The 27,353-nt window shown below is 49.3% G+C and overlaps 6 protein-coding genes across 6 annotated transcripts; 4 read left to right on the forward strand and 2 right to left on the reverse strand.

Moving 5' to 3' along the window:
- Nucleotides 1–75: 75 nt before the first annotated feature.
- On the reverse strand, nt 76–4,746 carry N7473_006980 (RNA helicase aquarius; the record flags this gene model as incomplete). The annotated part of the gene is made up of 5 exons (XM_057152920.1): nt 76–598; nt 654–4,130; nt 4,195–4,295; nt 4,360–4,644; nt 4,724–4,746. 5 exons carry the CDS (start codon nt 4,744–4,746, stop codon nt 171–173), a joined length of 4,314 nt encoding a protein of 1,437 aa, XP_057007258.1. The 3' UTR covers nt 76–170.
- A 367-nt stretch (nt 4,747–5,113) lies between these two features.
- On the forward strand, nt 5,114–7,405 carry N7473_006981 (THO complex subunit THO1/HPR1; the record flags this gene model as incomplete). The annotated part of the gene is made up of 4 exons (XM_057152921.1): nt 5,114–5,353; nt 5,431–5,509; nt 5,568–5,686; nt 5,744–7,405. 4 exons carry the CDS (start codon nt 5,114–5,116, stop codon nt 7,403–7,405), a joined length of 2,100 nt encoding a protein of 699 aa, XP_057007259.1.
- An 8,836-nt stretch (nt 7,406–16,241) lies between these two features.
- On the forward strand, nt 16,242–17,811 carry N7473_006982 (homeobox domain-containing protein; the record flags this gene model as incomplete). Its single annotated transcript, XM_057152922.1, has 3 exons — nt 16,242–16,834; nt 16,901–17,038; nt 17,106–17,811. 3 exons carry the CDS (start codon nt 16,242–16,244, stop codon nt 17,809–17,811), a joined length of 1,437 nt encoding a protein of 478 aa, XP_057007260.1.
- Nucleotides 17,812–21,584: 3,773 nt separating this feature from the next.
- Nucleotides 21,585–22,383, forward strand: N7473_006983 (putative copper resistance protein Crd2). The gene is made up of 3 exons (XM_057152923.1): nt 21,585–21,894; nt 21,951–22,046; nt 22,109–22,383. Exons 1-3 carry the CDS (start codon nt 21,735–21,737, stop codon nt 22,177–22,179), a joined length of 327 nt encoding a protein of 108 aa, XP_057007261.1. The 5' UTR covers nt 21,585–21,734; the 3' UTR covers nt 22,180–22,383.
- Nucleotides 22,384–23,011: 628 nt separating this feature from the next.
- Nucleotides 23,012–23,419, reverse strand: N7473_006984 (uncharacterized protein; the record flags this gene model as incomplete). The annotated part of the gene is made up of 1 exon (XM_057152924.1): nt 23,012–23,419. One exon carries the CDS (start codon nt 23,417–23,419, stop codon nt 23,012–23,014), a length of 408 nt encoding a protein of 135 aa, XP_057007262.1.
- Nucleotides 23,420–24,173: 754 nt separating this feature from the next.
- On the forward strand, nt 24,174–27,111 carry N7473_006985 (AP-2 complex subunit alpha; the record flags this gene model as incomplete). The annotated part of the gene is made up of 3 exons (XM_057152925.1): nt 24,174–24,625; nt 24,682–26,944; nt 27,004–27,111. The coding sequence occupies 3 exons, from the start codon at nt 24,174–24,176 to the stop codon at nt 27,109–27,111; spliced, it is 2,823 nt and encodes a 940-aa protein (XP_057007263.1).
- Between the last annotated feature and the right edge of the window lie 242 nt (nt 27,112–27,353).

Consider the following 27,353-nt stretch of genomic DNA (forward strand, 5'->3'; position numbering starts at 1 on the left):
TCTGTTCACCCCATCACTTTGGCAGATCAATAACACTTCTATTCTATACGTGCTGCTACATGGTTTCGGGAAATTGGTCACAACTCTGAAAATATCATTCAAAGTATCTAGTTGTAGTGAAATTTTTGCGGGCCCTATATTTTGATAGGGCAATATTCGAAAACGCATGTTCATACAATATTCTCATCCTGATCTTCGTCAGCACCAAGCATTTCCTCGTCTTCGTCGAGACGTGGCTCTTCGCCATTTGCTGTGGCGCCGTCGACAACCATCTGCCCATCCCCCATAGCCTTGACCTTGGCCTGGGTCATTTCGAAGACATATTGGCCAAGATGCTCAACACTTTCCATGGGGGTGCCCTCGACCGGAGCGTCCAGCGCTCGGGTGGTGGGGAACATCTCACCCGGTGCAAGCATCAGCTTATCAGGACGTTGCAAGAGGCGGTCAAATGCGGGCTTGAGTTCATAGCAGGACTCGAAGACTTCACGGCGACCAAGAATGTACAGACCCAAACGGGCGCGGGAGAGTGCAACAGTCAGACGGCGAACGTCACGAAGGTAGCCCACAGTGCGAGTGCGAGTTAGAGAGAGGATAACATCTGGGCTGATGGTTAGCATTGGAAAAGATCTTCTTGTTGGGCGTAATAAACTCACAGTCATTCTGCTCTCCTTGGTATCTGTCGACAGTCGTTACAATCTTGGGCATTCCGAACAGAGGGTTCTTTGCACAGCGGTGGCTCAGCACATCACGAATCAGCGCCGTCTGACCAGCATACGTTGCCAAGATCGAGATTTTTGCGGCCGGATATCCCAAGAGACGCATGTACTGGTACAAAGCCACTGCATACTCTGCCTCACCCAAGTTTTGAATGAAGTGCGGAGTCGGCTCGCGCTCACCGGTGCCCTGATAATCAGGAACATTGATGAACTGGTAGTCGAATTGGAAACCAGAATTTGCCTGCTTAAATTCTTCCACGGTTTCCACAGCTGCCAGATCACCGAGCTCATGGTAGCGCCACCGGAACAGCTCGGCAATGCTCGGCCTGGAACGGCCTTGCTTGTCCAAAGTGATCACTGGGACACCCAGTCGTGCCAGTCGCAGGAAGAGACTCTGCTCGAAGTGGGCATATTGACGGAAAGCAATGTTCTGAATGATGGGGGAGTTTTGGTAGTGGTCTCCACATAGCACAACTCGCTTAAGCGGGAGCTCGCCGTTCTTCATATTTTGAAGAGCAGTAGGAATGAAGCTCTCTATTTCAGTGATCTGCGCGGCTTCTTCCATAACCACGTTGTCATAGTGGAAGCCCAAGTCCGCGATCTCCTGTCGGCGCATAGCAGCATGCGTAGAGGTCATCGCAATCACTCGCGCTTCCTTGATCAAAAGGTAGTTGGCTTTGTCCCGTGGTTGGCGCAGGATCTCAAAGGGCCGAATGTCTTCAAGCTCAGCAAAGATTCGCTCGATGTGCCTTTGACAGCCCGAGGCAATATCCAAAATAGCCTCCTTTGAAGCTCCTTCACCGAACAAGGGCTGGGGAGCATCCGAGAAAAACGCATGGAATGGGAAAGAGGAGATAATTTCCTCGCTCGAGACTTGTTCCGAATGGGCGTGATCCCAGAATTTCGCCCACGCCGGTTGGACATGGACAGTGTTGAAGTAGCCGGCCGTCTCGCAAGAGTTGCCGTGGGCACCCTCAGCTTGAATCGATGCCGCAAGTCGCATGACTTCCGAAAGGTAATGGTTTCGATTGTCAAGGAATGACTCGACTCGGCCGTGCTTGCTATAGTTGGAGTCGGTATCCAACTCTTCCTCGCCGTGACCCAAACGGAGCAAGTGGCGTTCGTCGATATCAAGCGCAGTAATTTTCTGGAAAAGCTGGTTGAGCGCTTGATTGCTGTGAGCGATAAGAAGGGTGCGTTCATTGGGGAAGTTGTGGTAAAGATTGTTGATGATTTGGGTTGCGACATCGGTCTTGCCGGTACCTGGTGGTCCCACGATCACTGTGAGACCTGGTTGCGTGCCGGATGCGATTGCTTCTACTTGCGCAGGTGTGAAGCGTACCTTGTTGAGCTTGGGCGCATCGACAGGGTAAGGGCCTGGGTTAGGTGGCTTATATGTTGACACACGCATGGCAGTAGGTCCTTCCTGGGTCTGTTCGGCATGCTCTCGGCGGCGCTTCTTCTGCGGAGCAGTAGGAGCGGCACCTGCCTCGCTCTCGACCGACTCAAGAACATAGGGAGGGCCGAAACTGGAGGTTTCAGTTCCCGATGGTTCAATGGACCTCCCTGGGAAGCTCTCAACAAGATGAGGCCAATCCAGGAATGTATCCAGGAAATCAACAGACTTGAGTTTGTTGGGCAGTTGTGCATACTGCGCACCCGCAGGGTCTCCATATCCAAGGAAGACATCCTGGAGCCAAGATGGGAGAGTCATGTCTGAAACAATGAGTTTCTGCATAGTTTCAAGAATCGACTTGAAATTGTTCTCCCTGGCCTTCCTACGAGCAACAACGTTGATTAGAGGGTAGATGTCAGGCTTGCCATGTAGTTGACGGTCTTTGTCAGCCTTGAATGCCGCAGCATCCAAGTTAACAAGGAGCTTGCGCACTCTGGGGCGAGAGTTATATCCATTTGCCTGACCAGCGGCTTGCTGGCGTAATGGACGCCCTTGTTCATCAAGAACCTGCACGACCTCCGCTGTACGTAAATAGGTCATGCATGGGGTATCTGGAACTTGATCCATAATTCCCAGCTGTGCGGGAGAGGGTGTCTGAACAGCTAGCAAATAGATCACATCATCCGGGCGAAGGGTATCCCACTCTTTGCGGATATTATCTGCAAGGCGTCCAACCTCGATTGCAATCTCGGCCCGAACGAAAGCAGGGTTAGGACAGCCAACCTTGGAAGGGGCCACTTCGACGATGGCAGGTTTAGAGATCGGAATAGCCATCCGAGAGAAGCCGTCGAATTTCACGCTCCCATCTCGGTTTGACTTGGGCTGCATTCGCTTAACAACTGATTCGATATCCTTTCGAATCTGGAAGAAAGCCTCAGATCGATAGAGAAGGAATGAGCGCCAAAGGAAGTCCCCAATGCTCAAATACTGAAGGTTCAATTTTGGGATGGCAAGAGGCCTTGATCCATCGTAGGACTCACTTCTCAGCAAGGCGGGGTCGTACAGGCTGTCCTCCGTTGGGATAACGCTTAGCTGGGCGACGACTTCCTGGAAGGAAAGCTTACGCTCATAGAAAGATGAGAGGACCTCCAGATAGAGCTGCCGACCTGGTGTGACGTTTGACGACTTTGGGTAGTTTGTCCGGAAGCCCAAGTGCGTGCATAGCTGCTGGAGCTCTGGCTCGTCCAAAGAGGACAGCTGACCTTCCAACTCAGATCGCTGCTCAATTGCCCCCAGGTTTGAAAGTGCAAGAATCATCAGCTTCTCCTTAAAGAATTTCATAGCAGTTCGTTGCAGTCGCGCCAGCTCCTGGCAGTGCAGATCATAAACTGCCTGGGGCGAAAGCGCTTCGCCAGAATAATCATCGATGGCGAAGCCGACAAAATGCTTGAGAAGGTTGTAAAGATCACGGAAAAGCGCGTTTTCGGGAACGCGGTAGAGCTGTGACAGGCGAATGACGGGCAAGAGGTTCAGATCCTTCAGCAGCGTGTTTACGTACCGCCGGGTCGGAAGCTGGCTTAGAAGATCTACCAGAAGTTCCAAGAACCGCTCGCAGTAGAGAAGATTTTCTGGTTGCTCCTTTTCGGGACCACTGAGCTTCTGCAGAAAAAGCAGAAGCATGGTGTACAGCCATGACCGCTCGAACCGCATCTTCGCCTTGCTAGCATCATCTCCCGCATCGTATCGTTTGCCCGCAGCCCTCCAAGCCTTCTTCAATGTTGGTGATTTGGAGACAACGTGCTCCCTGGCCTCGTCGCTTGCAAGATTGTGCCATACCGAGATTGAAACGAGCGGGGCGCATTCTTTCCGGATCAAGACGTTTTCGAGGGATTGGAATGCACCAATAATGAAGGAGACGATTGACATGCGAGACTGAGTAGGCAGTGAGGGGTCAATGCTCATGGATAGGATCCGATGAAATAGGCTCGAGAAGTCGTCGGCGCGATCAGAGAAAATGTCTGCATACTCAAGTCAGCCATCATATACAAGAATCCAACTCGGAAGATTGTCGCATTGACTCACCCCATATCGGAAGGTGCTCGCGATACTTGACGCTGACGACCAGGGCGATCAAAAGAACGTGATGATTCGAGGCATCTTCGGTGTATGTCGGCCAAAGGAATCTGCACGCGATACTAGTTAGTCCTGTGGAAATGCCGAAGCAACATCACTTGGCGAGAAACGTACTTTTCTAAAACATTGAGGTTCTCCAAGATCAGGAGTGAGCGATTTGCAAATCCTTCAGCTTCCAATGGATCCCATAATTGCTGTTTGATCACCTCCGGCTTGACCTTGCGGACCTTCTTTGCATCCGACCAGTGCGCATGGGCCAGCTTCACCCAAGGGTTGTCCTCGCGGAAATCCACCACGGTCGGCCTAGACTCCAGACTTTGCGCCATCACAGCACTTGTCCCTAATCCTGAAAGACTGGGGGTGGTCAAGGGAGTGGTGTGGATCTGCGCACGTCGGGAACTTCCAAGTGAAGCTTGGGCTATCAATTGAGATCATCTTGCCAAAACTTAGTCATCCACATAAAATAACTACCGCTTACCTCACCGCCTTTCTATACCACATTGATAGATATGTAGGAAACATGGTGGATAGTCGACTTCAAGTGTTTCAATATGAAAATGTCTTAGTTTTTGCTTAATTCAAAGTAACTGGTATTACTGTGAGCACCACTCTAATGTGGATTTCACATAACAAAGAGAGCCAAGTGACTTATTCCATATAAGTTCATACAGAACATTTTCTGCCGGATCCAACCCTCCTTACTAAGCCAGTAGCTGGGGGGAGCATTTCCAGTCTTGGCGTTCCTCTCCGTGAGTCCACCGAGCCGCAAACCAACCGTCACCCCCGTGCAGTCCATCTTTCTCTTCTCTCCTCACAAACCTCTTGCAACCACAATTGTCGCCCCTCACGCCCCTCTCGCCTCTCTAAAATGGCGGCTCCCGAGCTTGAGGCCGTGCGCGTCTACAAGGAGGTCGTCGATCGACTACTTGCGCGCGCAGCTCAAGTCAAGCCTGATTCTCACATCGAACCGCCTTTGACCGAGGGAACCCTGGGAGAGCCGATCTGGCAAGTTCCTGCCGAGGAACAGGATATTGTGAAGCATCTCAACCCACAGACCAAGTTTGCCGCTGTGGAGATTGCTTTTCGTGAGAAATTCTATCGCATCCTGGTAAGAAGACAGCCCGCCGTACATAAAAGCTTTCAGCATGGTTGACATGAACACTAATTGCTCTTTCACAACCACAGGCCTCCACCTCCATTCAAGACATTTCTTTCATCTATATTTGGAATCTACTTGACATCGTCTCTATCTTTTCCGACAACGGTCAGTCGCCTCATGCCACAAGACAGTCTACAAGCAGCCTTTTTAACATGCCTTGCAGAACAATGCGAACCCGGCCTGATATTCTGGCTGATTGAGGAGCTTCTGGACAGTCAAACAATCGATGGATGTCGAAAGGTTTTCGATTATCTAGAGTCGCGCCGCGAACGGAATATCAAGGTATGTCTTTGTTGACTGGTCGAGGTGGAGATCTGGCCCGGCAACTGACTGTCCCAGAAACATTTCAAACAGAAGAGCCTCGTCATCTTGAGGTCTTGTAACGAACTCCTTCGCCGACTATCCCGCGCTGAAGATACGGTGTTCTGCGGTCGAGTCTTCATCTTCCTGTTTCAGAGCTTCCCACTCGGTGACAAAAGCTCCGTGAACCTACGGGGCGAATTCCACACTGAAAATGTCACTACTTACGACGAGGTCTCCAAGTCAACTGCCCAAAGCGACGAGGATACCGTCATGGCCGATGGCAATGAGGGTTCTCCACCCACCAAGACGCCAACCGAGGGTACAACGCAACCGGAGGGTTCATCACACGTTCCAAAGGTGGTGGTCACTGCAGACAAGCATGGCAAAAGCGACAAACTCAAAGAAAAAGTGGACTTGGATGCTCTTTATCCAGTGTTCTGGAGTCTACAGGCCTTTTTCTCCGCCCCAAGCAAGATGTTCGACTCGGAGCGATTCGCAGACTTCAAGGCAGGCCTTGATGCGACGCTCTCTGCATTCAAAAATATCAACACCGAACTCAAGAATCAAAGCAGCTCACGGTCGTCAGATGAGGCACGAAAGGTCTACAAACGCAAGCGTGTTACCGATGATGCCGAAATTGGAACGAGTTTCAACCCAAAGTATCTCACGAGCAGGGACCTGTTTGACCTCGAGGTGAGTGACACGGCTTTTAGGAGACACGTCCTGGTACAAGCTCTCATCCTCATCGATTTCATGTTGTCTCTCACGCCAACCGGCAAGGCTCGCTTGGCCGACGCAACAAACAAGTCTGTGCTGTATGGCTTTGTCCTAAACGAAGAGCATGCGAAATGGGCGACCGATATGAGAAAAAGCATTGAGGGTTACCTGCGTCAGGGAGATGGTGGACCCTTTTACTTCCGGATGGTGGATACAGTGTTGTCCAGGGATAAGAACTGGGTGCGCTGGAAGGCTGAAGGATGCCCACCGATCGAGCGGTCAGCAGTCTCGGTGCCCGATTATATGCAGGCGCGTGAGCATGCAACCAAAGCCTACGCCAACAAGCGACTGCGACCCTCTCCGATGGGATCCCTAGATCTGAAATTCTTATCCGATAGTGAGGCATTGGCCAACATTGAACGGCTGAAGGACTCCGACAGAGTCGCCGTCCCTTCCGCAGACGCTTTGATGATGGGTATCATGGATGACGAAATGGACGTGGACATGGCCCAGACCCCAGACGATAAGGATATGGCAGAAAAAGCCAAGTCAAGCAAGACTTGGCGCCTTCTCCGCCTGTCAGTAAAGACCAAGCTGGCCAGGTTTGACAAATTCAAAGACGGGGAAAATCTCACTGCCCTATTTGAAAGCCCGGAAGCACCGACGGGGACACCCCAGCCCACTGAAGGGACAGAGAGCACTAGTCAGCCACCCGAGGAGAGGGCCGGTCAAGAAAGCACTACAAAACAGACGTCTTTTGGTGGCGATAGCGCTCAAGACGAAGAGATCAAGGACATCCCTGTCGCCAACGAGAGCGAAGACGTCATCGACAATTCTCAACAAGAGCAATCCCAACCAGAAGCAAAGCCCGAACCAGGGTCGCTTGCGCCTCCCGAAGAGAATACGAACGACACGCCGAACGCTGCGCTTTCTAGCGCCGCTTCCGGAGATAATCCCAAAGAGGAGTCTGCAGCAACCTGAGAAGCTGGTGTGTCCGGCAGAGCTGAAGGTTTTGGGCTGGGCGCTTTTCTGCTTTGACCCCTCCATCGGTACTGCGGAGTGATGCCTGCAACAACGGGTGTTATTCTGCGGCGCATGCCAGCCTTCGATCAGCCACATCCACCAGTCCGGGTCGCTTATGGGTAAGCCTCTATGCCTCAATATCACCGTGAATGCAAGGCTTGCGACAGCGTCTGAGAACCAAGTCTGGCGGTTTTGCAACCTTGCACGAAAGTCATTACGTTGTGTCCGAATCTTCATAATAGCGCTTGCCTATCGCTCTTCAGATGTACAGAGCCTGGCGAGCATGTCCGCGTCATTTGTCACATATCACCCCAAGCGGACTTCTTCAATTGACCAACAATTCCATTTGGAGGACCGTCTTGCACGCAAAATTGAAAGCCCCGTGGCGATCTTATCCACAGCTGAACCTTATAGGACCGAATTTATTTACCTCCTTCCACATCGCGCAACCTACATCGTGGGGTCCAAAACGCATGAAAGTCTCAGTGGCTCGAACTTCAGGCCAATCCAAGACTAAGCGGATACTAGGGAGTTTGTTTCGATAGAAGTCAAGCCTCCGAACTCTGCGCGGCTGTACCTGCATGATCCATGAGGAGAATTCTGCACTGCCGGGATAATGTCTCTGATTTGGAGCCCCAGCGAGGCAGTGAAGGACCGTTAGCTCGGGTAATTGGCGTTGATCTATCGAAACGGGTAGGCAGACCACGTTGTTGCCTTGTGGCACAAGGGAACTATGTTACATAACCATCTGTGAGAGTCGCTCTCTCCAGCAACACCGGTTGTTTTGCGATGGAACTCTTCTGATGTTGTACTTGCTACCAACGTGGGGGAACTAGGGAATTTTTCAGCGGATCGGCAACTCTATCACATTTGAACTCAGAACAAGAGGTTCCTGCATGACATGGAGTCATCAAACTTGACTGACTATACCCCTGTAGATGTCGTAATCATGGAGTGAATCATTTTTTCTCGTTATCCTTTTCAAGGATAGGTTTCAATGCCCCTGATTTCCATGCCTCCACTTAGTTTGCCAACTTCCCTTCACCCTACTCTAAATACTTCTGTACCTCGGTAACTTCAGCAGTTTACCCCTGGAAAGAGAAAGAAACAAATCAAAAAAGGGAGAAAAATAAAGTACTATAGAGGTTTCTGTCACGACGGAACGATCAAGTGACAGGGCTAAGGCGCTCGCACCGTCGAAGCCATGTTTCAGATTCTCGCCAGGGCAAGGGATAAGATTCGACGGCAACGGCGTTAGAGGATCTGAGGACCTGTGCAGACTCCGAGCAGAGATTAGCGGGATAGTGAGGTGGATTCGCCGTTGTTTTAATTGTAGTTTTTAGTCCCCGCAGGTCAACAAAGCTCCGCAGGAGGTTGTATAAGGGGAGAGATATATCACGGAAAATAGGGGGAATTCTTCCGTCAGGAGTTTGACTAAATACTATGAACGGATTAGATCGTCCGTATACTACCTAGTACGATACACAAAACCAAGCTATCCACGGGGTTTGCTAGATGGTTGGGGGTCTCAGTCTCACTATACGAAGTACTCCGTATACAAAGCATAGTAGTACTCCAGCAGGAGGACATTAATCAGGCTCCGTCTTCCGTGCGAGCCGGGCCATGCGGCGGGTGTTCGCAGCTTGGATTGTTCTCGAAAACCAACTGACGCACTGATCGCATAGGGGCGCAAGAGTAGCTCCCAGTTTCTGGCTCGGTGACTTGCGGGGTCCACTAGTGGAGTTCAAAGTCTGCGCTACACCACAGGAGATGGAAGGAGGCACATGGGTGCTCATTGGTGTTGAAGAACAGGGAGAGAGAAAGAAGCTTGAGAAGAAGCAAAGAAGGGAAGTGCATATCCGTCGAGGCGTAGACCCCGTAAAATTGACTTTTCTGCAGCGACAGGATGGTTCTTCGCAGTCATGTCAGTGCGGCAAAGAGCTATGTACTCTGTAGAATCCGTAGCTGTGGATAGCTTCAGTGCTCCATATTGATAACGACAGCTAAGAAAGCTAGGGAAAGCTAGTCGCTGCGTTTTCTTTTGAGTTTCTTTTTCTTTTTTTTTTTCTTTTTTTCATACTCTTCCCGATCTGGGAATTGCGCTAAGCACTGGCCATGTGTCGGTGTCTTGGAAGTATGAAGGTATACACGGATAAGTTCTATCCAGCATTCAATGATTCAAGAATGCGATACGAGCAGCAAGTCCTCCGTGGCTAACAGAGTCAGTGCATTTCCCAATCTAATGCACCATATTATTGATCTGATTAATCCAATTGTTTAGTTGCAGGTCTATCTCGCAACAAATACCCAGTTCAGGTGTATGGGCGAACCGAGCCGTGGTATGCGAGGGTGTCAACCGAGTTTCAATTGATGAAAAACCGCCCCGCTTCGAAACGGCACCAGAGAATTGGAATTTGTACCTTGCTGACATTGAATTTCCTTTAAATTTTTGGCACATAAGTCCCATAGGTCTCATAGACACAGAGAAAATATACCTTGTAGGAATAGGCACATACGAGGATACATCAGGAATCGGAAATATACTCCGTCTATACCGAGGTGCCCCCTAGATACAGAGCAATTTGTCAAGTACCGCATGAGTACAGACTACTCCGTACTCTAATGCTCATCGAAGGAGTGGCCACTAACTTAGCTCTTCCAACAGAATGCAACGTCCTGACTGTAATCTTAAAAATTGATTGAAGGGATCACCAGCAGTAAAACAGGACTGTGGAAACATCGCTACGAGGTTAGTCCTTCATCCTCTGCATCAAAAGTCAAGCTTGGTCATCGATCTGCAGGGCCCATCTCCCATCGGCCCATTTTGCCGAAACGTGCACGAATGGGGGTGCATCCATATGCTACCCGCTGCGAGCCAATCTTTTTTGCTCAGTTTTGTTGTCTGTTGAGTGTTGTCTGTCCTCTCGACGACCTCCACACATGAAAGAGGGGACGTGCCAAAGGAAAAGGTCTCCTCAGCCAAGCGATCAGCTTGCGTCACCTCCCCCTCTCCTGCCACGATGACGAGTCAACGACGTGCATGATCACAGGGATCGCGGATTAGTGGTATCCCGAAATGAAGGAGGGACCCAGTGCAGTTCTTGGCGGCGCGCGAACCCGAGATTAAAGTTGCGCGCCATTAAAGATGACCTAACATCCTTGACTGGGCTAAGTTGGCTAGTTAGTACGGAGTACATGTTAATACACAACAGTACAATGTTAGGCTGCTTAGCTAGCCTCTGTCCTAGTCAGCGCGGATTGGAACGCGATCGAAGCTCGCGATCGGATTCCCCGCACCGGTTGTTCCAGAATAATGCGCCCAGGCACCGTTATCCTAGTGTTCACAGTTGTATAGAGCACGGAGGGACTCTTCGATACGTGAAAGCGGATTTGGCTGAATGCAAATGCGCCATAGTAAACGCCATACGACTTAGTCTCCAGTTGCAACCCTCAAAGCATATACTTTTTTCGGTTGGCCTCCTTTAAACCTCCTGAACAACGGGGGCACAAACTTAACCCCCTCAGGGATGACAGTACTGTTCATGCAATGATGCAAGACGATTCCTCAAACCCAGCTAGTTGTAGCCGAAGTTTCCAATTGCCCAGTTTCTCGCCCCCAGAGCCAAGAGCTGTAACGGCGCCCACGTCATGCCTCGATGGGAAAAAGCAGACAGCCCGATCAACCACGAGCAAGGCCCTACACTAGTTGCAGCCATCGCCCATCGTCTCGGCCGTAGAAACGAGCTCTGCGCGATATGATTCGGGATTGCAGCTTAACGGTTCCGAGTTTTCTCCCCTAGCCGAAACCTGTGCGAGGTGGAGGATCCAATGCTGAGGCCCCTGGAGGGCTGGTGGATATCATGGCCCCACCCCGTACTAGTACTCGATGGAGTTTAGGGGGAAAACTGGAGAATGGAGGAGACCTGGTCCCCACGCTACGGATACGCATGGGAAGACTTTCGATCAAGGCTCTGAACCATCATTTCTTGTGTCATCCGTATCCGTACTTCTTCCTCTGTTCAGAGTAATGGGGCTAATAGCTAATATGTTTGGGGGCAGCCCCCACTAAGCTCGGATGTTGAAGGATGAAGAAAAAAGGGGGAAAGGAAGGAAGGGAACCTTATTCAATTTTTATTTTTTAAGATTGTAGCATTTTGATCTTAACTATACAGGAGCGGAGTGATCAGTTCATACTGGAACCAAACGTTCATCTAAAATTATGGAAGAACAGTAGTAGGTTATTAAACATTAGATTACTTGAATATTAAATTGCTGTTTACTTGCTACACTACGGAGTCCTCTTACTTCTAGAAGAACAGAGAAATGTAAATGAACGGCCACAATCCATGGTCGAGTGTAGCTGAACTGTGGCACTATAGTGACCTCATCTGTGGTCTGGTCCGCCTTAACAGAGAATTCTTTCTACGTTCTTGATCCGCAACCATAGCCCGGTTATACGGAGTATTGAAGTCCAGAGAATAGATTTCGAATTTTCGACAGGGAATTCCGAGTCTCAAAGACCAAAAATTTGGCCATGGCGATCAAGATGATATGGTGTAATGAGTAGGGGACAAAAAGCAGTCTCAATTGCCTCGGGTTATCAAAAGACAAGAAAGCTTCTCCACTCTCCACTTTTTGCCACTGTTTGCCGCAGTATGGCCGCACAAATCAGTGTTAAGCAAAGCAAAAGACTGTTCTTCAACCGACAAAACTCGTCTGTCAGCTTCTGTAGGCAGAAAGAGAAGCGCAAAAGGCGCAGAAAGTGTCTCCATAGGCCCACTTCATTCTCCAACCCTTCAGACTCGTCGCATTTTTCAACTAATTTTTTTGGTCCGGATTTTTCATCAGCGGCGCCATGTACGGAGAACACCGTGAAAGCACAACCCAGCATTTCCCCTAGCTGATCTAGTTATGGTCTTTGTATTATCATGATTGCTAACAAATTAACGACCTTGGTGTTGCAAATTCGAATCGATCACAAGGACACTTGAGCAGGACTGTTTCATTTCCAGCCTGCGACCTGGGTTGTTTCATACTTAGATGTGGAGATTTCCAGGAGCTTCTGGCTTCGCTTCTGTGGTGGGGATTCCAAAGGCCCTTGAGACGGCTACCAGCCATGGTTAACGCCCTTCAAGCCTCGCCACAGTGTGAATTTACCCTGATAAGTCTGATTGACAGGCGGCGAGGCTTGCTCTCTCCCATTTCTTTTATCGTTATTGTGCCCTTGATCGCGCATGGTCCGAGTGTTCAGAGTCTAGACTATTTTCCTGATCAGGGCTTGCTATATGGCCCCCCTGCGTCAGGGGAAAGAGGATCTAAGTATATTTGTAGGTGAACTAGTTCTAGGTACAGGATATTTATCGTACTTCATGCAAAACGTACTGTAGTTCGGTCACTGTAGGAGGCTCTGCACGGATTTTATTTTTCCGTCGTTTCGTTAGGCCCGGATTTTTTTCTTGTTCTGTTTCATTTGTCTTACTCATCTTTCTTAGTATGTCGCAAGTCCATTGATTCATTTGTTGATTCAAAGGATTTTTTTTTTATTTTTTATTTTTTTCATCCTTCTTTCCTTCAAAGTCTAATTGTTCACATGGTTCAGTAGATTTGGTGGTCCTTTCAGCCGCCGTAGCCCCGTCGTCAGTTTCAGGGTTCATCGGCTAACACCAATGAGGATTTTTGATAACCCGATTGGAGACCACATACATTGATAGGATCGCGGGGTTGGATGATCCGGATTGTTCCTGCCTCGATATCATTTCTTCCCCTCACATTTTTTACTCTTTTTTTCTTTTCAAATTTTCACGTTTTTTTTTCCCTTCCTTGCTTGTTCACTCTGTTGGTATTTGCCAGACTCCACATCAATCCTCCGGTTCCCATGCACCACACTTAAGCAAACATCACTCCAAAAGGGCCATTCCATGCTGGATACTTGTGGCGGGCAGCCTGCTGAGTGGCTAATCACAGTTATTGATCGTTGGCCCCGAGGGTCCGCGGCTTTAGCATGGCCACTTATGGAGCCAGCACGCTAGCAAACCCGACAGGTCTTCCACATGGAGGCCGAATTTCGACCAGTGCAAAGTAAATGGCGCGTCACTGTAGAGAACCAGGGTCTTTTCTGGACGCCCTGATACGCCCGCCCTTCACTTCCCCCCCCCTCCTGATCCCAAAATCCTAAGGCCCCCGACTCTGGCGGTTGGCTGGCGGACTGGTTGGCCCATGCAGGAATCGATATCTGGCTTTTTGGCCATGCTTGGACTGGCCCGCGAGATCCGCCACGCGCTCCACGCTCGGAGAATTTTCTAATGAATGACTCTTGACCTGCCGGGCCGTGAACGCTTTGTCTTCAAGTTTTAGCTCCTAGGCTTCATTTTTGTTTTTTTTTTTCTTTCTGGACTTCTGGTGCTGGAAGGCCCACTGGGTGGATACCTGATACCGGAGGTCCGCCTCGTTGCTCACACACTGTCTCCCCCAGCAATGGTGGTTATCCAGAGCTTGTTATGGATTCAAGTTTAGTTTCCGTTCCCACAGTGCTTTCAAGCTCGGATTACTCATTTTGTTTTCATTTGTTGTTTTTTCATTTATTTTTCAGCTCGGGTAGAACTGCGATTCGCCACAGACCCATCTTCCTTTCCATCACCAGAGACCAGTCCTGTGCTGGCCGTGGTTATACTCTGACGAAAAGCCTTCGATTCTGCGCACGCCATACCATACCTCTTCCTTCTGTCTAATCGTGGCTTCCGTGGCTACCCCGTGTTTTTCTCAGGAGCCAAGAGTCCAATCAGTCCTCAGTCGACTCATGCTAACTAACTACAGAATCATCAAGGTTGGGTACGTGCAGGCTTGCATCACGGTCCCGACGCCAGATGTGGAACAACGAGATCTCGGGGCTGCAAATCCTTCCTGAGATTTTGAGATCCCCGTTTAGCATATTTTGCAGACAGTCTCCAGGTCGTTTCTGATCCTCGCTTGGAGAAATTCGAAATGAACAATTCGGATCTCGCTTTTGATCCCGTACGGAGTACTCTGACTGGAGAATGTTTTAGAGTCGGACCCGGGGTGATGCCTGTCTCCAATGTACTCCACCGGAAGGAGAATCCTTTCGTCTTCATAGATCGCTCACTGCTGATCATTGCCAAGCAGATGGTCGTGTGCTGATGCCTTGCCCAGTCCAACACGTCCAGTGAGCCCTGTCTTGCGTGTTCTTCTCACTAACTGTGTAAGAAATGTCGTTTGTACAACTCTGGAAAGGTTTCCCCCTTATCCTCTGTTTTTACTTCTGGCCAGCCTGCATGCTTATCTCCTTTTTATTCGTATAGTAAAGTTTATGAAATCCGATCTTGGGGTGGCCCGTTCACTAGCCTTGCCGGGTACAGTCCCTACTAAGATTTGACTTTCAAACGTTCAAAATTTGTCTTTTCACCCATTCTATGATCGTCTTGACCGTTAAAGATCGTCGCTCATAAATTGTACGTACATCCTTGCTCGGCACAAGCTAGTTTCAGCTGGATAAAAAGGACTATGTGGGTATAGAGAAACAGAAATGGAGAATTTTTCTAGGACACCCCGTACATAGGAGTACAACAGTGCATATCGTAGTGTGTATCCATTGTATTCAACGGTCATGTACCACAATATTATGTACTTTGCAATCCGTCTCCGTACTGTACTTCCAATTAGACCGATCCCGTCTTCTCGGTGGCCAACTTTGATCTCCCAGTGGACCCTTTTGGGGCAGGTATTCCCGGGCGTCCGTTTAATATCTCAACCGACAGCATCTTGTTATTTCCACTACCAGCGTGGTGACCTCGCTTGGGGAGGACTTCTGTTCCTCCTGCTTCGGCCTTGTTTTGTTTGATCTTGTCTGGTCTTATCCAGTCTACCAGTTACTTTCGTCGTGCCCCTCTGGCTGGCCCATCCTTGTCCAAACGTCCCAGTATCTGTCCCAGGAGATCTCCGGCCGATCCTGGTGACCCAGTTGCCGGCTCTTGACCCAAGTATCATTCAACTGTCTCCATAATTGTGGGTGGATGCCCTCGTGTCTGACTACTGCCGAGCTGCGTAACGATCAGCATCTGCAATAAGGTGTAAAGGTGGTGAGAACGATCTAAGATCTCAGCCCAAAAGTCAACTCAAAGGGCTTAAAGGACTTAAAGGACTGGTGTGGCGGTGGTGTCCCGCTTTCTTCCACTTGGGCCTCGACTGTTGCTACTCGAGACGGAGAGTTCGGCGCTGGCCACTGACTACGCTTCGACTTGTTAGCTTGTTAGCCTAAGCCTGGCACACTTGACTACTGCAACTACTGCAACTGCAACTTCCTTCGCCACGCTTGAGAGATCAGTGATCCAGTGATCCGGCGCCTACTGCAACGCTTCTACCTCCCTTCTTGTTTTGACTTCTCCTATCGCGGATCTCGGGGATTCCAGTTGGACTAAATACCCCTCCTGAGGAGCGGCTTTACGTTTGATTTGACCTCACCCTTTATTCCGTTTAATTGCTCTGATTGCACCAGGAACCCTGAGCCTGTTGCGCAAGCGCCCCCGGCACTTCGATCAGACCCACCGTCGTCTCATCTCGGGGAAAGAGCGCTTTTGTATTGTTGTCCCGTTTTTCTCCTCTACTCTTCTCTTTTTCTTGTTTTGCGTCGTGGTGGTCTGGGAGTGTTTGGGTTCTTCTCGTCTATCCATAGCTTCGAGAACCGTGGACTTAGGTCTTGTCTCGTCTTGAGTTGTCTTGCCCGTGAGACTTCAGACTCAATTTTAATCCGGTCGAAGAGGACCTGTTAGCACTTCCTACCATGTCCGTTGGTGGCCCTTGTCTTTGGGTGCCGTCTTTGTCCTCGCCAGTCGCCTCGCATCTGTCTGCTGTCACATCCCACCTATCCGCAGCAGCTCGTCACGGAGAACGGGTTTCTTCGACGCCACGGATAGCCTCTCCGCTGTTAATGCTACCTAGGGATCGGCAGATTACTTCTCAAAGTGCGTCGTCGTCAGCTGAAATGCAACGGACTGGTGTTATGGCTGGAAATGCCTTGCCCACTCCGGTGTCAAATCCAGGGAACACGGCGGCGTCTGGATCGTATCGTGAGGGAGAAATCCCATCGCGAGAAGCACTCAACCAAAGAATGGGAGGTGGAAGAGAAGACATGTTGCCCCGAATGAAGCTGGAAATTCCTGGTGGAGGTAGTACAAACTATGCGATGTCGCAGCCACAAGTTGAATTCGGTCGCTCTGGCGAGTCGTCGAATGTCTCTCAGTCGGCCCTCGAAGCAAATGACGGCCACGATAAGGAGTCGACGATTAGCCCTTCTGATGAGAAGGGTGAGATGATTGGAGATGATGAAAGTAACCGATCGCCGTCGTTGGAGAAGAAAAAGATGAAGAGATTTCGGTAAGGATGGCCAAGAAAGATCGAATGAAGTCACTTCGGTGAACGGGAGATTAATCGGGATTCTAGGCTTACGCACAATCAAACTCGATTTTTGATGAGCGAGTTTACTCGTCAAGCGCATCCGGACGCTGCTCATCGAGAGCGTTTGTCGAGGGAGATTCCTGGCTTGACGCCACGCCAAGTTCAAGTGTGGTTTCAGAACAGGTAGGAATTTCAACTATTTCGATGGAGACCCGTGGCTCTTTCTCTGACTATTTGCTATTTGCTACAGGCGAGCGAAGCTCAAGCGTTTGACTACAAATGACCGTGAAAGAATGCTAAAATCGCGTGCCCTGCCGGACGACTTCGATACGACGAAAGTCTTGCGTACGCCGTTTGAAAGTAAATCTACAGGCCCAACGCCCATGGCATCGCCACATGATTACGGGGCCCCGAACCCGGATTTTGCGTCTCTCAGGGCGCTTCGCACCGATTGCTTCCAGCGGCCAAATGAAGACGACTACCTCGTCTCGCCCCTCAGCTCTGCGTCGACCGCAGGAACATACATGTCTTCTGCTGGACGGAGTGACGGGCTACCCAGCTCGGGGATGATGTTCGGTCGACCCGCAGCATCTGCATCCATGTCCGATCTGCATAGAACGATTCGAAACGACTATTCAATTACCCGGTCTAGCAGCTTGTCAGATGCGTCTTCTCACCCTCCCTCCTTCCATCATAGCATGCAAATGCATAATCGTTTCGCCCCATCCTCAAATCCTTGTGGCCTGCCTTACATGCGGCAACCACACTTGGACTATGGGGTTCCTCGTCATCCGGGTGGAATGGTAGCACCATACGATCAACAGCAGCCATTCGAGGGCTCCGTATCCCCAACCGATTCCCATGGAGCGCCAATGACATATGAAATGAATATCAGTTGGTTCCCTCGACTTGCCTCGCACCTGCGCAAACCCCTTCTAACCAAGTATCGAAAATAGACTCGCAAAACCAAAACTATCACGCGCAGCACGCAATGACCACGCCAAAGGACTATAGCGGTCTGGGTACGGGCTCCCAAACTCCATCGCACGGGAGACCTCTATCGACTCTACAGTCTGTCCCTGGCTCTGCTCCTCAAGAATATAGACCATATCCGTATGCTCAGCCCGCGGCACCAATGGGTACCATGCCTTACACTCAATCAAACGCCTCCACCATCAGCCTTCCCCCTCCTTCGCACCCACCGGGTCTGCCTCGCAGGACCAGTTGCCACAGAGTCAGCCCGGCCTCGAGTCCCTTCGAACCAAGTTCGGCAACCACCCCTTCAACTACGCGAGCTATATTCAACAATAAATGCATCACGCGGCAGGACCATACAAAAGTAATACACTCTGGAAGTTTTCTCTTCAGGCTGGTCTGGTATCCCCACTCCTTTTTCTGCTTTGCCTTTTCTCTGTCTTTTACTTTCTTCTCATTTTGTGGCTTCCTTTTTTTTGCCGTTTGGTACGGCCTACAATCATATCAGCGTGTTTTAATCCTAATGCTTCGACAGCCCATTTCCTATCTTGTTCTCTTCTCATCCTTGTATTTACCTATCATTTTCTTCTTTTTCTTATCTCTGTGTTCTCTTTTCATCTATCATTGCGTTGGGTTCTTACTGCATTTTTTGTTTCTCGGGCGGGCTACCTCAGATTGCAAGCAAGTCTGTTTTTATATTTCTATTCTGTTTTGCGCGACTGTTATTTTTTACGGGTTGGTTATGGAGGCTGATCATCTCCATTTCACCTCTTTGAACATTAGTTCTGAGTCATTTCTCGCATGAGCGAAGGCTGGTCTAACTTTAATTGTTGTCTGTATCCTGTGTTGTGCCGAAGATGGATGTTCGTGACATATATTTGTATAAACGAGGCCTTCTGGCCAAATATATTCCAGCACCTTGAAGACTCAGTCTACGTAGAACATGCCTTAGCAATAGATATGCTTCAATAGTATGACCATTTCTATTAGCTCTACGGATAACTGAAGCTGCAGGCCAAATATTCTCTAGCATATTCTTCTCCATGGTTGAGTATTGACTGTACCATGGCCCCAAGCCCTACCGGGCCGACAGGCGGGAACCTTAGGCCATGGGGAGCCCCACTAGACAGGTGGATGAGTGTCGATCCGGCATCAATGCTCAAGACGATCATCTGTCGATCTAGTGATCTACAGAAAAAACAAATACTGTAAAAAACTAGATTTGGCCTGGCTCCTTCCTGTCCGGGGAGTTTCTGAGTGGGAATGAGCAGAAATTACATTATTTCACCTGGGCTAGTACACCCTATACGCTTTTATCACCTGAATATATGGATTGTCGTGCTGAATCAAGATCTAGCCTTACCAGCTTGCCTTTCTTTTTTTCTTTTAATTTTTACATGCGATATGAGAACATATTGAACCTGGATCGGCCTATGTTTGACTTTTAGCTGTGTCCATTCTTTGAAAAATTCTTATCTATTCTATGAAAGACAATATAACCCCCTCTTAAGACAGTCCCTGGATCTGAGAGCACCTTTAGGGTAGCAATATTATTATGGAAATCTGCATAAAGTCATAGCAGGTCAGCGTGGTATCTGCACACTAATATGCTGTTCTGGTATCTCTAGAACATACCATCACCACTATATGGCAAGTTCACGCATCAGAAAAGCAGACGGCACAGAAGAAGTGGTATCTTGTCTCCTTGCTTCTGTTTCGACATGGGTTGACATGGCATGATACCATATATATACAGCTTCTGGGTACTGTGATTTTGCCCCTGGAGACTCACAGAAGGCGAGCCGATTGGCTCGAGGGAGCGGATTTTCTAGTTCCACACCCTGGAAGATTGCGTGTCTTGCAGATTCTCACGAGCATGATTCAAGTGAGGCATTTTACTGAATCAAAGTCGGTCGTTCGGTGGTGGCATGGATCAGTCATTCCATGTCCTCGGAGTCAAAGCCCAACTTCCTTCTGCAAAACGTATCGATACGTTGAGGGGGATTGATATCCTCGGTCCGTAGACGAGGATGTATATGGAAGCTCGCCTGGATCGACATTGTCATGATTCAGTTATCTTGAAAGGCCAAAGCCTGATGAGTATAGGTCTGTTCTGCGGCGGGACGGGGCTTATTAGAAGCACTAAATGTCACAGAAGTCCAGAACATGGGCCAGTCCTTCATCCATTTGTCTTCTGTCGCTTGGCCCAAGGATGTTGTGGTGTGTCTCGATCTGGGCTGCTAGATTAGCCCGGATATTTTGGAAGAAGATTCGTCCAGAGCTGGAAGATCTTTCGCAGTCCCAAAGCCCTAAGGTTCTTCCGGAGAAACATATTAGAAAAATATTCAATAGCAAAATGATTGAAGAAAAAAGTGTGCGAAAAGGACATCGTCTGTTCGAGGTACCATAAAGATTTCCGTGCAGTAGGCACCTACCTTCACTCCCGAATAGTCTTTCTCTTCAAGTTTTCCTTATGAGCGTCGTACTCCAGGCTCTGTATACAGTAGACATAGAACGAAGAGATCACAAAGAGGCCATAGATGAGAATTTCTGGGTGGGAGCTGGGTGTGAGGAACCCGAAAGGATCAAGTCCACGTACATCGTCTGCAGCCTGGCCATCTTGACACCGAAAATTCACACATGTTAACTTGTGACTTCTGGTCTTGATATCGACTCTGGATATTCGAGTCACTCTTAAAGCTCAGCTATATCAATCCCCCTTCTGAATGTTGTAGTGTAATGTAAAGGGTTTCAGCAGATTCTGCCATATGGTGGATGCGACGTGCCTGTGCTTGGTGGAGACTGGATTTTCTGGACAGGGATTTCAGGTATGATTTTCAAAGTGTGCCGCATGCAACGGAGAATGGCGAGTATATAGACGTGATTTCATAAAAATTTGGGACCTTGAGACATGGTCGAAGGGGCTTGCAAACTAAATATTGAAGGGAAACTGAGGATATGGGAATTCACAGTTTTGTAGAGGGCGGAATGCGTAGTGGAAAGAACCTGGACATCAACAATAGGTGGTCATTGCCGGTTGGGAGCTTTCAAACAATGAACTGTGATGTAGTCATGTTTGATCAATAGACCAGCCAATTAACTCCTTCTGTAAAGGGGAGGCTCCTCTAGAGACTTGGTCCATAGATTTCTTTTCTCAACGGAAGAGACAGTCCACAAGTTCTCATTGGATCGACAACTGCCATATTTTTCATTATCTTACATTATTTGAATATAGGTACAGTGGCTTGTAGAATACTACAGGGCCTACCACTATTTCATTCATAAACACATTACCGCCATTCTAACTCAGCCCATAACTCAAATTACTCATGTTCCTTCTCCTTCGATGCTTCATGGAAGACCGTCCCCACTTCCCGTCCCGGATTTCGAAAGTGGCCTGATTGTAAGTTATCGCTTCGGGGAGTTTCCTTGGACGTTTGTTACTCCTGTAGCACCTCGAAGATGCTTGAATAGCTTTGCAATGACATAAACCTCACCTCTCATCGAATCAAAAGAACGGTAATGGTCATCATTGAGGAACCAGCCAGTCATGAGAGGGCCATTTGCCAGTAACTGAGTTCGCCAGCGATCACGGCCAATCAGCGACCGAGTGTTATGACCTCTCTTCCACGTGACCAGCATCAATTAGCCAATCAACGCACGGGTAATAATAATCAGGCCACCTCTTTGTGACGCATTCAGGCGAGTATAAAATCACTACTTCCCTGCTTCTTTCATTTCATTATTCCATCTTCATCTTCAGTGTCATTCCAAACTCACAAAACCCTTTCTTCTGTGCCTTCAAACCTTTTACCAGCAACTTCCGTTGATCACCTTTAAGCTGCAAGCTTATCTACAAAGACCCACCTTATCTCAATCCAATCTGCCAACAAACACCGTCAAAATGGTCCACCCCGCTTCTACCTGCTGCAAGACCACCCAGGGTGCAGGCTGTGTCTGTGCTGCCCAGGCCAAGTGCTCATGTGGCAAGGAGTCTGCTCTCCACTGCACCTGCAACAAGGCTTCCTCTGAGAACCAGATCTCCGGTGCCCGCTGCTCTTGCCGTAAGTCAAATTATCTTGATAATAATTAGATCATCTGGTACTAATATCACTTATAGGCTCTCGCCCCGCTGGTCAGTGCACTTGTGAGCGCGCTGTCACCGAGAACAAGCCCGTCCAGGGCGAGACTTGCGCCTGCGGTAGCCGTCCTTCCGGTAAGTTTCAGATTTCAATCGCATGATCTCAAAATGACGAGACATTCTAACAAATCCTTTAGCTTCCTGCACCTGCGAGAAGGCCGAGGCTGTTGAGTCTGCTCTGGAGCAGGACTTCACCACCCGTGCTTAAATAGCTTCGCTGATGGGTGTTGCTGATTGATGATCCACGCATTACTGGGTTTTGCTTGAGTTGCATTGTTTTTGGGTTTGGGAAGGCTGGCGTTTGGACGGAGCTATCTGGGGTTGACTTACATTATCATACAATAGTTTGATTCACATTATTCATATGTGATCCATCATGAGTCATGAAATATCATCATGCTTCCACTTGAACATTATTTTCGCCATCGATCATGACACTGATGTAGCTCGAAGGGAATAAGTATCGACTATACATCGTAGCAAGCGAAGTGGTATCGCTGGATATTTCTCCGCAAGAAAGGTGATCGAGATCCACTGACGGGACGTCTCTCAAGGTTACACACAGTAACTTCTACGCGCGTCTTCGCTATTCTACTTGGGATTTATTTGGGATCATTGCCCCAATATAATTGTGCTAGGTTTCACTCGACACTGAAATTTCTATTCTGAATAAGAGCGTTTTTGTTTAATTCACTTCCTTGGATCTCCACTTGTGTGGGCACCGGCTCAGGCGTTCTCGATCTTGACTGCACATAAAGTAATCTAGACAAGTGGATTTTGTGGAGACACATATAGCTTTAGCGTCAAGTTAGCTTTTGAACATCATATATCACTCTTCAACGTAAATTAGCAATGTAGAAGGCATCCCACAAGATTTGACTCCACATGACAACAATTTAGTAAACAATATTATAGAAGCATACTCTTCGAGCCGAGTAAGGACTATGAACATGATGCTCAAAGCAAAGAAAACACACGTTTTGTTGCATTTGGTGGGAACTCAGGACTTATAGTGAGAATCGTCTTCATATAATCAAAGCCTAGGCAGCCGTGCCCACTGGGACTGGGTGATCTTTGAGGTTGAGATAATTTTCAGTGTCGGGGAAATCGATTGGAAGAGGCTGCAAAACACCGCCGGGGTAATAGATGCCCATTTTCCGAACTTGGGCTGCATTGTTCGACCCGATGTTCTCGAGAAATCTCCCCACCTTCTCAGGAAAACGGGCCAACATTACGCTGAACTCATTCTTGGAGTAAAGGGTGTTGATAGATTCATGGAATATCTGGCGATTGGTGCGTACGATAGCTGGGTCGACAAGGCCCCAGGTCCTGTTTTGGAAATCCCGGGATACCCATTCATCCACGTCAAGCGGCCATGGTGCAACAAGAAGGTGTTCGTATATCATGAGTCGAATTTCGACAGGTAGACTTAGTAGTGTTGGTGCCATGTCTTGCACAATCTAGAGATATTACACGAACGTAGGATTTTGTTTGAGGAAGAGCAGTCGAGGAGCAAGTTGAGAAGAAAGGTTAGAAGCTACATAAGTCAATCTAGCCTACCTAAATCATTATTATTAACTGCCATCTCTATAGTCAAATGGTCCAAAATGGCTTAGCATCTATGTAGTTTGATGATCCAAGAAAGGCTTAGTAGATACCTAAAAAGATCACTGCACCGCCACAGCGCATCATCATTACTCCGCCGTGCCACAGCAGAGCCCCGGCGATCGACGGCGGAAGTAGCCAAGTGAAAGACCACGCGGGAGGTGTTACGGAAGAGACCCTCAACTTGACTTCAAGTTCGTCGTCTTTTACTTGGGGACCATTCGACCTTCAGTGCTGTGGTATGATTGTTGCTCTGCTCTGTGTTGAGGTGACTCGACTGCCCCTCGCCATTGCTGACAATCGTCGAAGATAGCCTGCGACCCACCAACCCCCTGTTTCTAAGCTCTCACTTCCCCGGCCTACGCATCCGATAAATCTGTGGCCGAACTCTAGGAAGCCAATGGTCCATCGAAGAAACAACACAACAGAGACATGGTTGTGTGACGTGGTCAGTCCGATCGCGAACCCCTGAGGTGACCTCCGCGTGGCATGCGAGACTCTGTACCTCGAACCCCACCCACGAAATAACGAAACGCCGTGAGATCGCACCAGCATTCCCCAAGGCTTACGGCCTTCTTCCAAAGTTAAACCGACACCATGTCGTCTATGCGAGGACTTGTTCAGTTCATCGCAGACCTGCGCAATGCGCGCGCACGCGAATTGGAGGAGAAGCGCGTGAATAAGGAGCTGGCCAACATCCGGCAGAAATTCAAGGCCGGCAACCTCAACGGCTATCAGAAGAAGAAATATGTCTGCAAGCTGCTTTATGTTTACATTCAAGGCTACGATGTTGATTTCGGACACCTGGAAGCGGTCAATCTTATTTCTTCGAACAAATACTCCGAGAAGCAGATTGGCTATCTGGCGGTCACCTTGTTCTTGCACGAGGAGCATGAGCTGCTTCATTTGGTTGTGAATAGCATTCGCAAAGATCTGCTGGACAACAATGAATTGTTCAATTGTCTGGCGCTGCATGCCGTGGCCAATGTAGGTGGTCGGGAGCTTGGAGAAGCATTGGCGACCGAGGTCCACCGACTCCTGATCTCACCGTGAGTTTATGAGCATCATTCGGGACGTGAGGATCGACAAGGCTGACTTTTAATAGGACCTCCAAAGCTTTCGTCAAGAAAAAGGCTGCCCTCACACTGCTCCGACTGTACCGCAAGTACCCGGGAATTGTCCGGAACGAATGGGCCGAACGAATCATCTCGATCATGGATGATCCCGACATGGGAGTCACACTGTCCGTCACCTCGCTTGTTATGGCACTCGCCCAGGATATGCCCGAAGAATACAAGGGTAGCTACGTAAAAGCAGCCCAGAGGTTGAAGCGAATCGTGGTTGACAACGACATCGCACCTGACTACCTTTACTACCGTGTTCCATGCCCTTGGATTCAGGTCAAGCTATTGCGCCTGTTGCAATACTATCCCCCCTCGCAAGATAGCCATGTTCGCGAGATCATCCGCGAGTCTCTGGCCCAGATCATGCAGTCTGCCATGGAAACACCCAAAAACGTCCAGCAGAACAATGCTCAAAATGCCATCCTCTTCGAAGCCATTAACCTCCTCATTCATCTCGACTCTGAGCATACCCTCATGATGCAAATTTCCTCTCGGTTGGGCAAATACATCCAGTCTCGTGAGACCAACGTCCGGTATCTGGGCTTGGATGCTTTGACCCATTTCGCTGCTCGAGCAGAAACACTCGATCCCATCAAAAAGCATCAGAATATCATTCTGGGTTCTCTTCGAGACCGAGACATTAGTGTCCGTCGTAAGGGCCTTGATCTACTGTACAGCATGTGTGACACCACCAATGCGGGCCCCATTGTCAACGAGCTTCTGCGCTATCTGCAGACCGCCGACTATGCAATTCGCGAAGAGATGGTGCTGAAGGTCGCTATTCTGACAGAAAAGTACGCCACTGATGCACAGTGGTACATTGACATGACCCTGAAGTTACTGTCGCTGGCTGGCGACCACGTCAATGAGGAGGTTTGGCAGCGAGTCATTCAGATCGTGACGAACAACGAGGAGCTGCAGGCTTATGCTGCTCACACGCTACTCGGTTACCTCAAGACTGACTGCCACGAGAGCTTGGTGAAGATCGGCTGCTATGTTCTCGGCGAGTTTGGCCACCTAATTGCTGAAAACCCTGGCTCAAGCCCAATCGAGCAGTTCTTAGCCCTGCAGGCCAAGATGTTTACTGGATCTGACAATGCTCGCGCCATGATCTTGTCATCCTTCGTCAAGTTTGTCAACTTGTTCCCTGAAATCAAACCGCAACTCCTTCAGATCTTCCGCCTCTACAGCCACTCCCCCGATTCTGAGTTGCAGCAGCGAGCATTCGAGTATCTTTCGCTCGCAACGCTCCCCACGGACGATCTTTTGCGGACAGTCTGTGATGAAATGCCGCCATTCTCCGAAAGAACGTCTATTCTTCTCTCTCGACTGCACCAGAAGACGGCGGGTACCAGCGAGAAGAAGACCTGGGTTGTTGGTGGCAAGGACGCCAATGCGGACAAGCAAGAAGTTCTCATGGCACAAAATACTGGTCTCAAGCGCACATTTACCACTATCGTTCATGGCACGCGCACAGGATCTAATGGAGGAACCACCCCAACCAGCGCTACCAGTGCCTCGGGTGACCTCGCTGGGCTGGACTTTAGCGGTCCATCGGCTCCTGCTCCCAACCTAGCCAGCGCTGCGCACTTGACCCCGGATTGGGACATTGGCTACAACCGACTTTACTTCTCACACGAGGGTGTGCTCTTCGAAGATGCCCAGATTCAGGTTGGACTGCGGTCAGAGTACCGTGGTCACATGGGTGTCGTGAAGATGTACATTTCGAACAAGTCCGCCTACGCCATCAACTCTCTGACAACGACTATTGAAAACCCGGCCGCACCAAACCTGAAGCTCGACACCAAGAACCTACCCGACTCGAGCGTCGCCGCAGCTGGGCAGACTCAGCAGACTATCTTCTGCGCGTCGCATGGTCCCTTCTCAGATGCACCTACCATCCGTATCTCCTACCTGGCCGGTGCTCTGCAGGCTTATACCCTTCAGCTGCCAGTTCTCATGCACCGATACATGGAGCCATCGTCGCTTTCCGCTGAGGACTTCTTCAAGCGCTGGCGCCAGATTGGTGATGGCCCACTGGAAGCCCAAAAGACCTTCGGCCTCAGTGGCAAGAATAAGGTGACTAACGAGGCGTATACTCGACAGATGGTTGAAGGCTTCGGGTGGAAAATCATTGATGGTGTGGATCCGAACCCGAAGAACATTGTTGGCTGCAGTGTGTACCAGTTTGAGGGGGGCAAGACGGGCTGTCTGTTGCGACTAGAGCCCAACTACGAGAAGTCGGTATGTATACATTTGTTTCTCAGGCTTGAATTGTGGAATGAATGCTAACCCCATGATAGATGTACCGAGTTACTATCCGCGCCACAAAAGAAGGTGTGCCACAGGGATTGGCGCGACAGATGGAGCAGAAGCTGTCCCAGGGAACCACGAGGGATTCCTATGATTAGAAGAGGGACGCGTGTTGGAAGGGTGCCTAGAGGATGGGAGCATTTTGTAAGCGATGGTGATGGGGGCATGCATGTATATCTTTTCAGTAGCTTCCCAGCCAAATATCAGCGAGCGTTCATTTGGATGCCTCGTATGTATTTTTTGTACAGTTTTTCCCACTTAAATGTGTCTAATCACACATTCCGTGTTGATTTCCAGATCGTTCCATTTAACGCCGAGCCTCCGCGATTCTTAGCTAAGC

The sequence above is a fragment of the Penicillium subrubescens genome, assembly GCF_028828155.1.
Source record: "Penicillium subrubescens strain IBT 31985 chromosome Unknown utg000005l_segment0_segment0, whole genome shotgun sequence".
Taxonomy (NCBI): domain Eukaryota; kingdom Fungi; phylum Ascomycota; class Eurotiomycetes; order Eurotiales; family Aspergillaceae; genus Penicillium; species Penicillium subrubescens.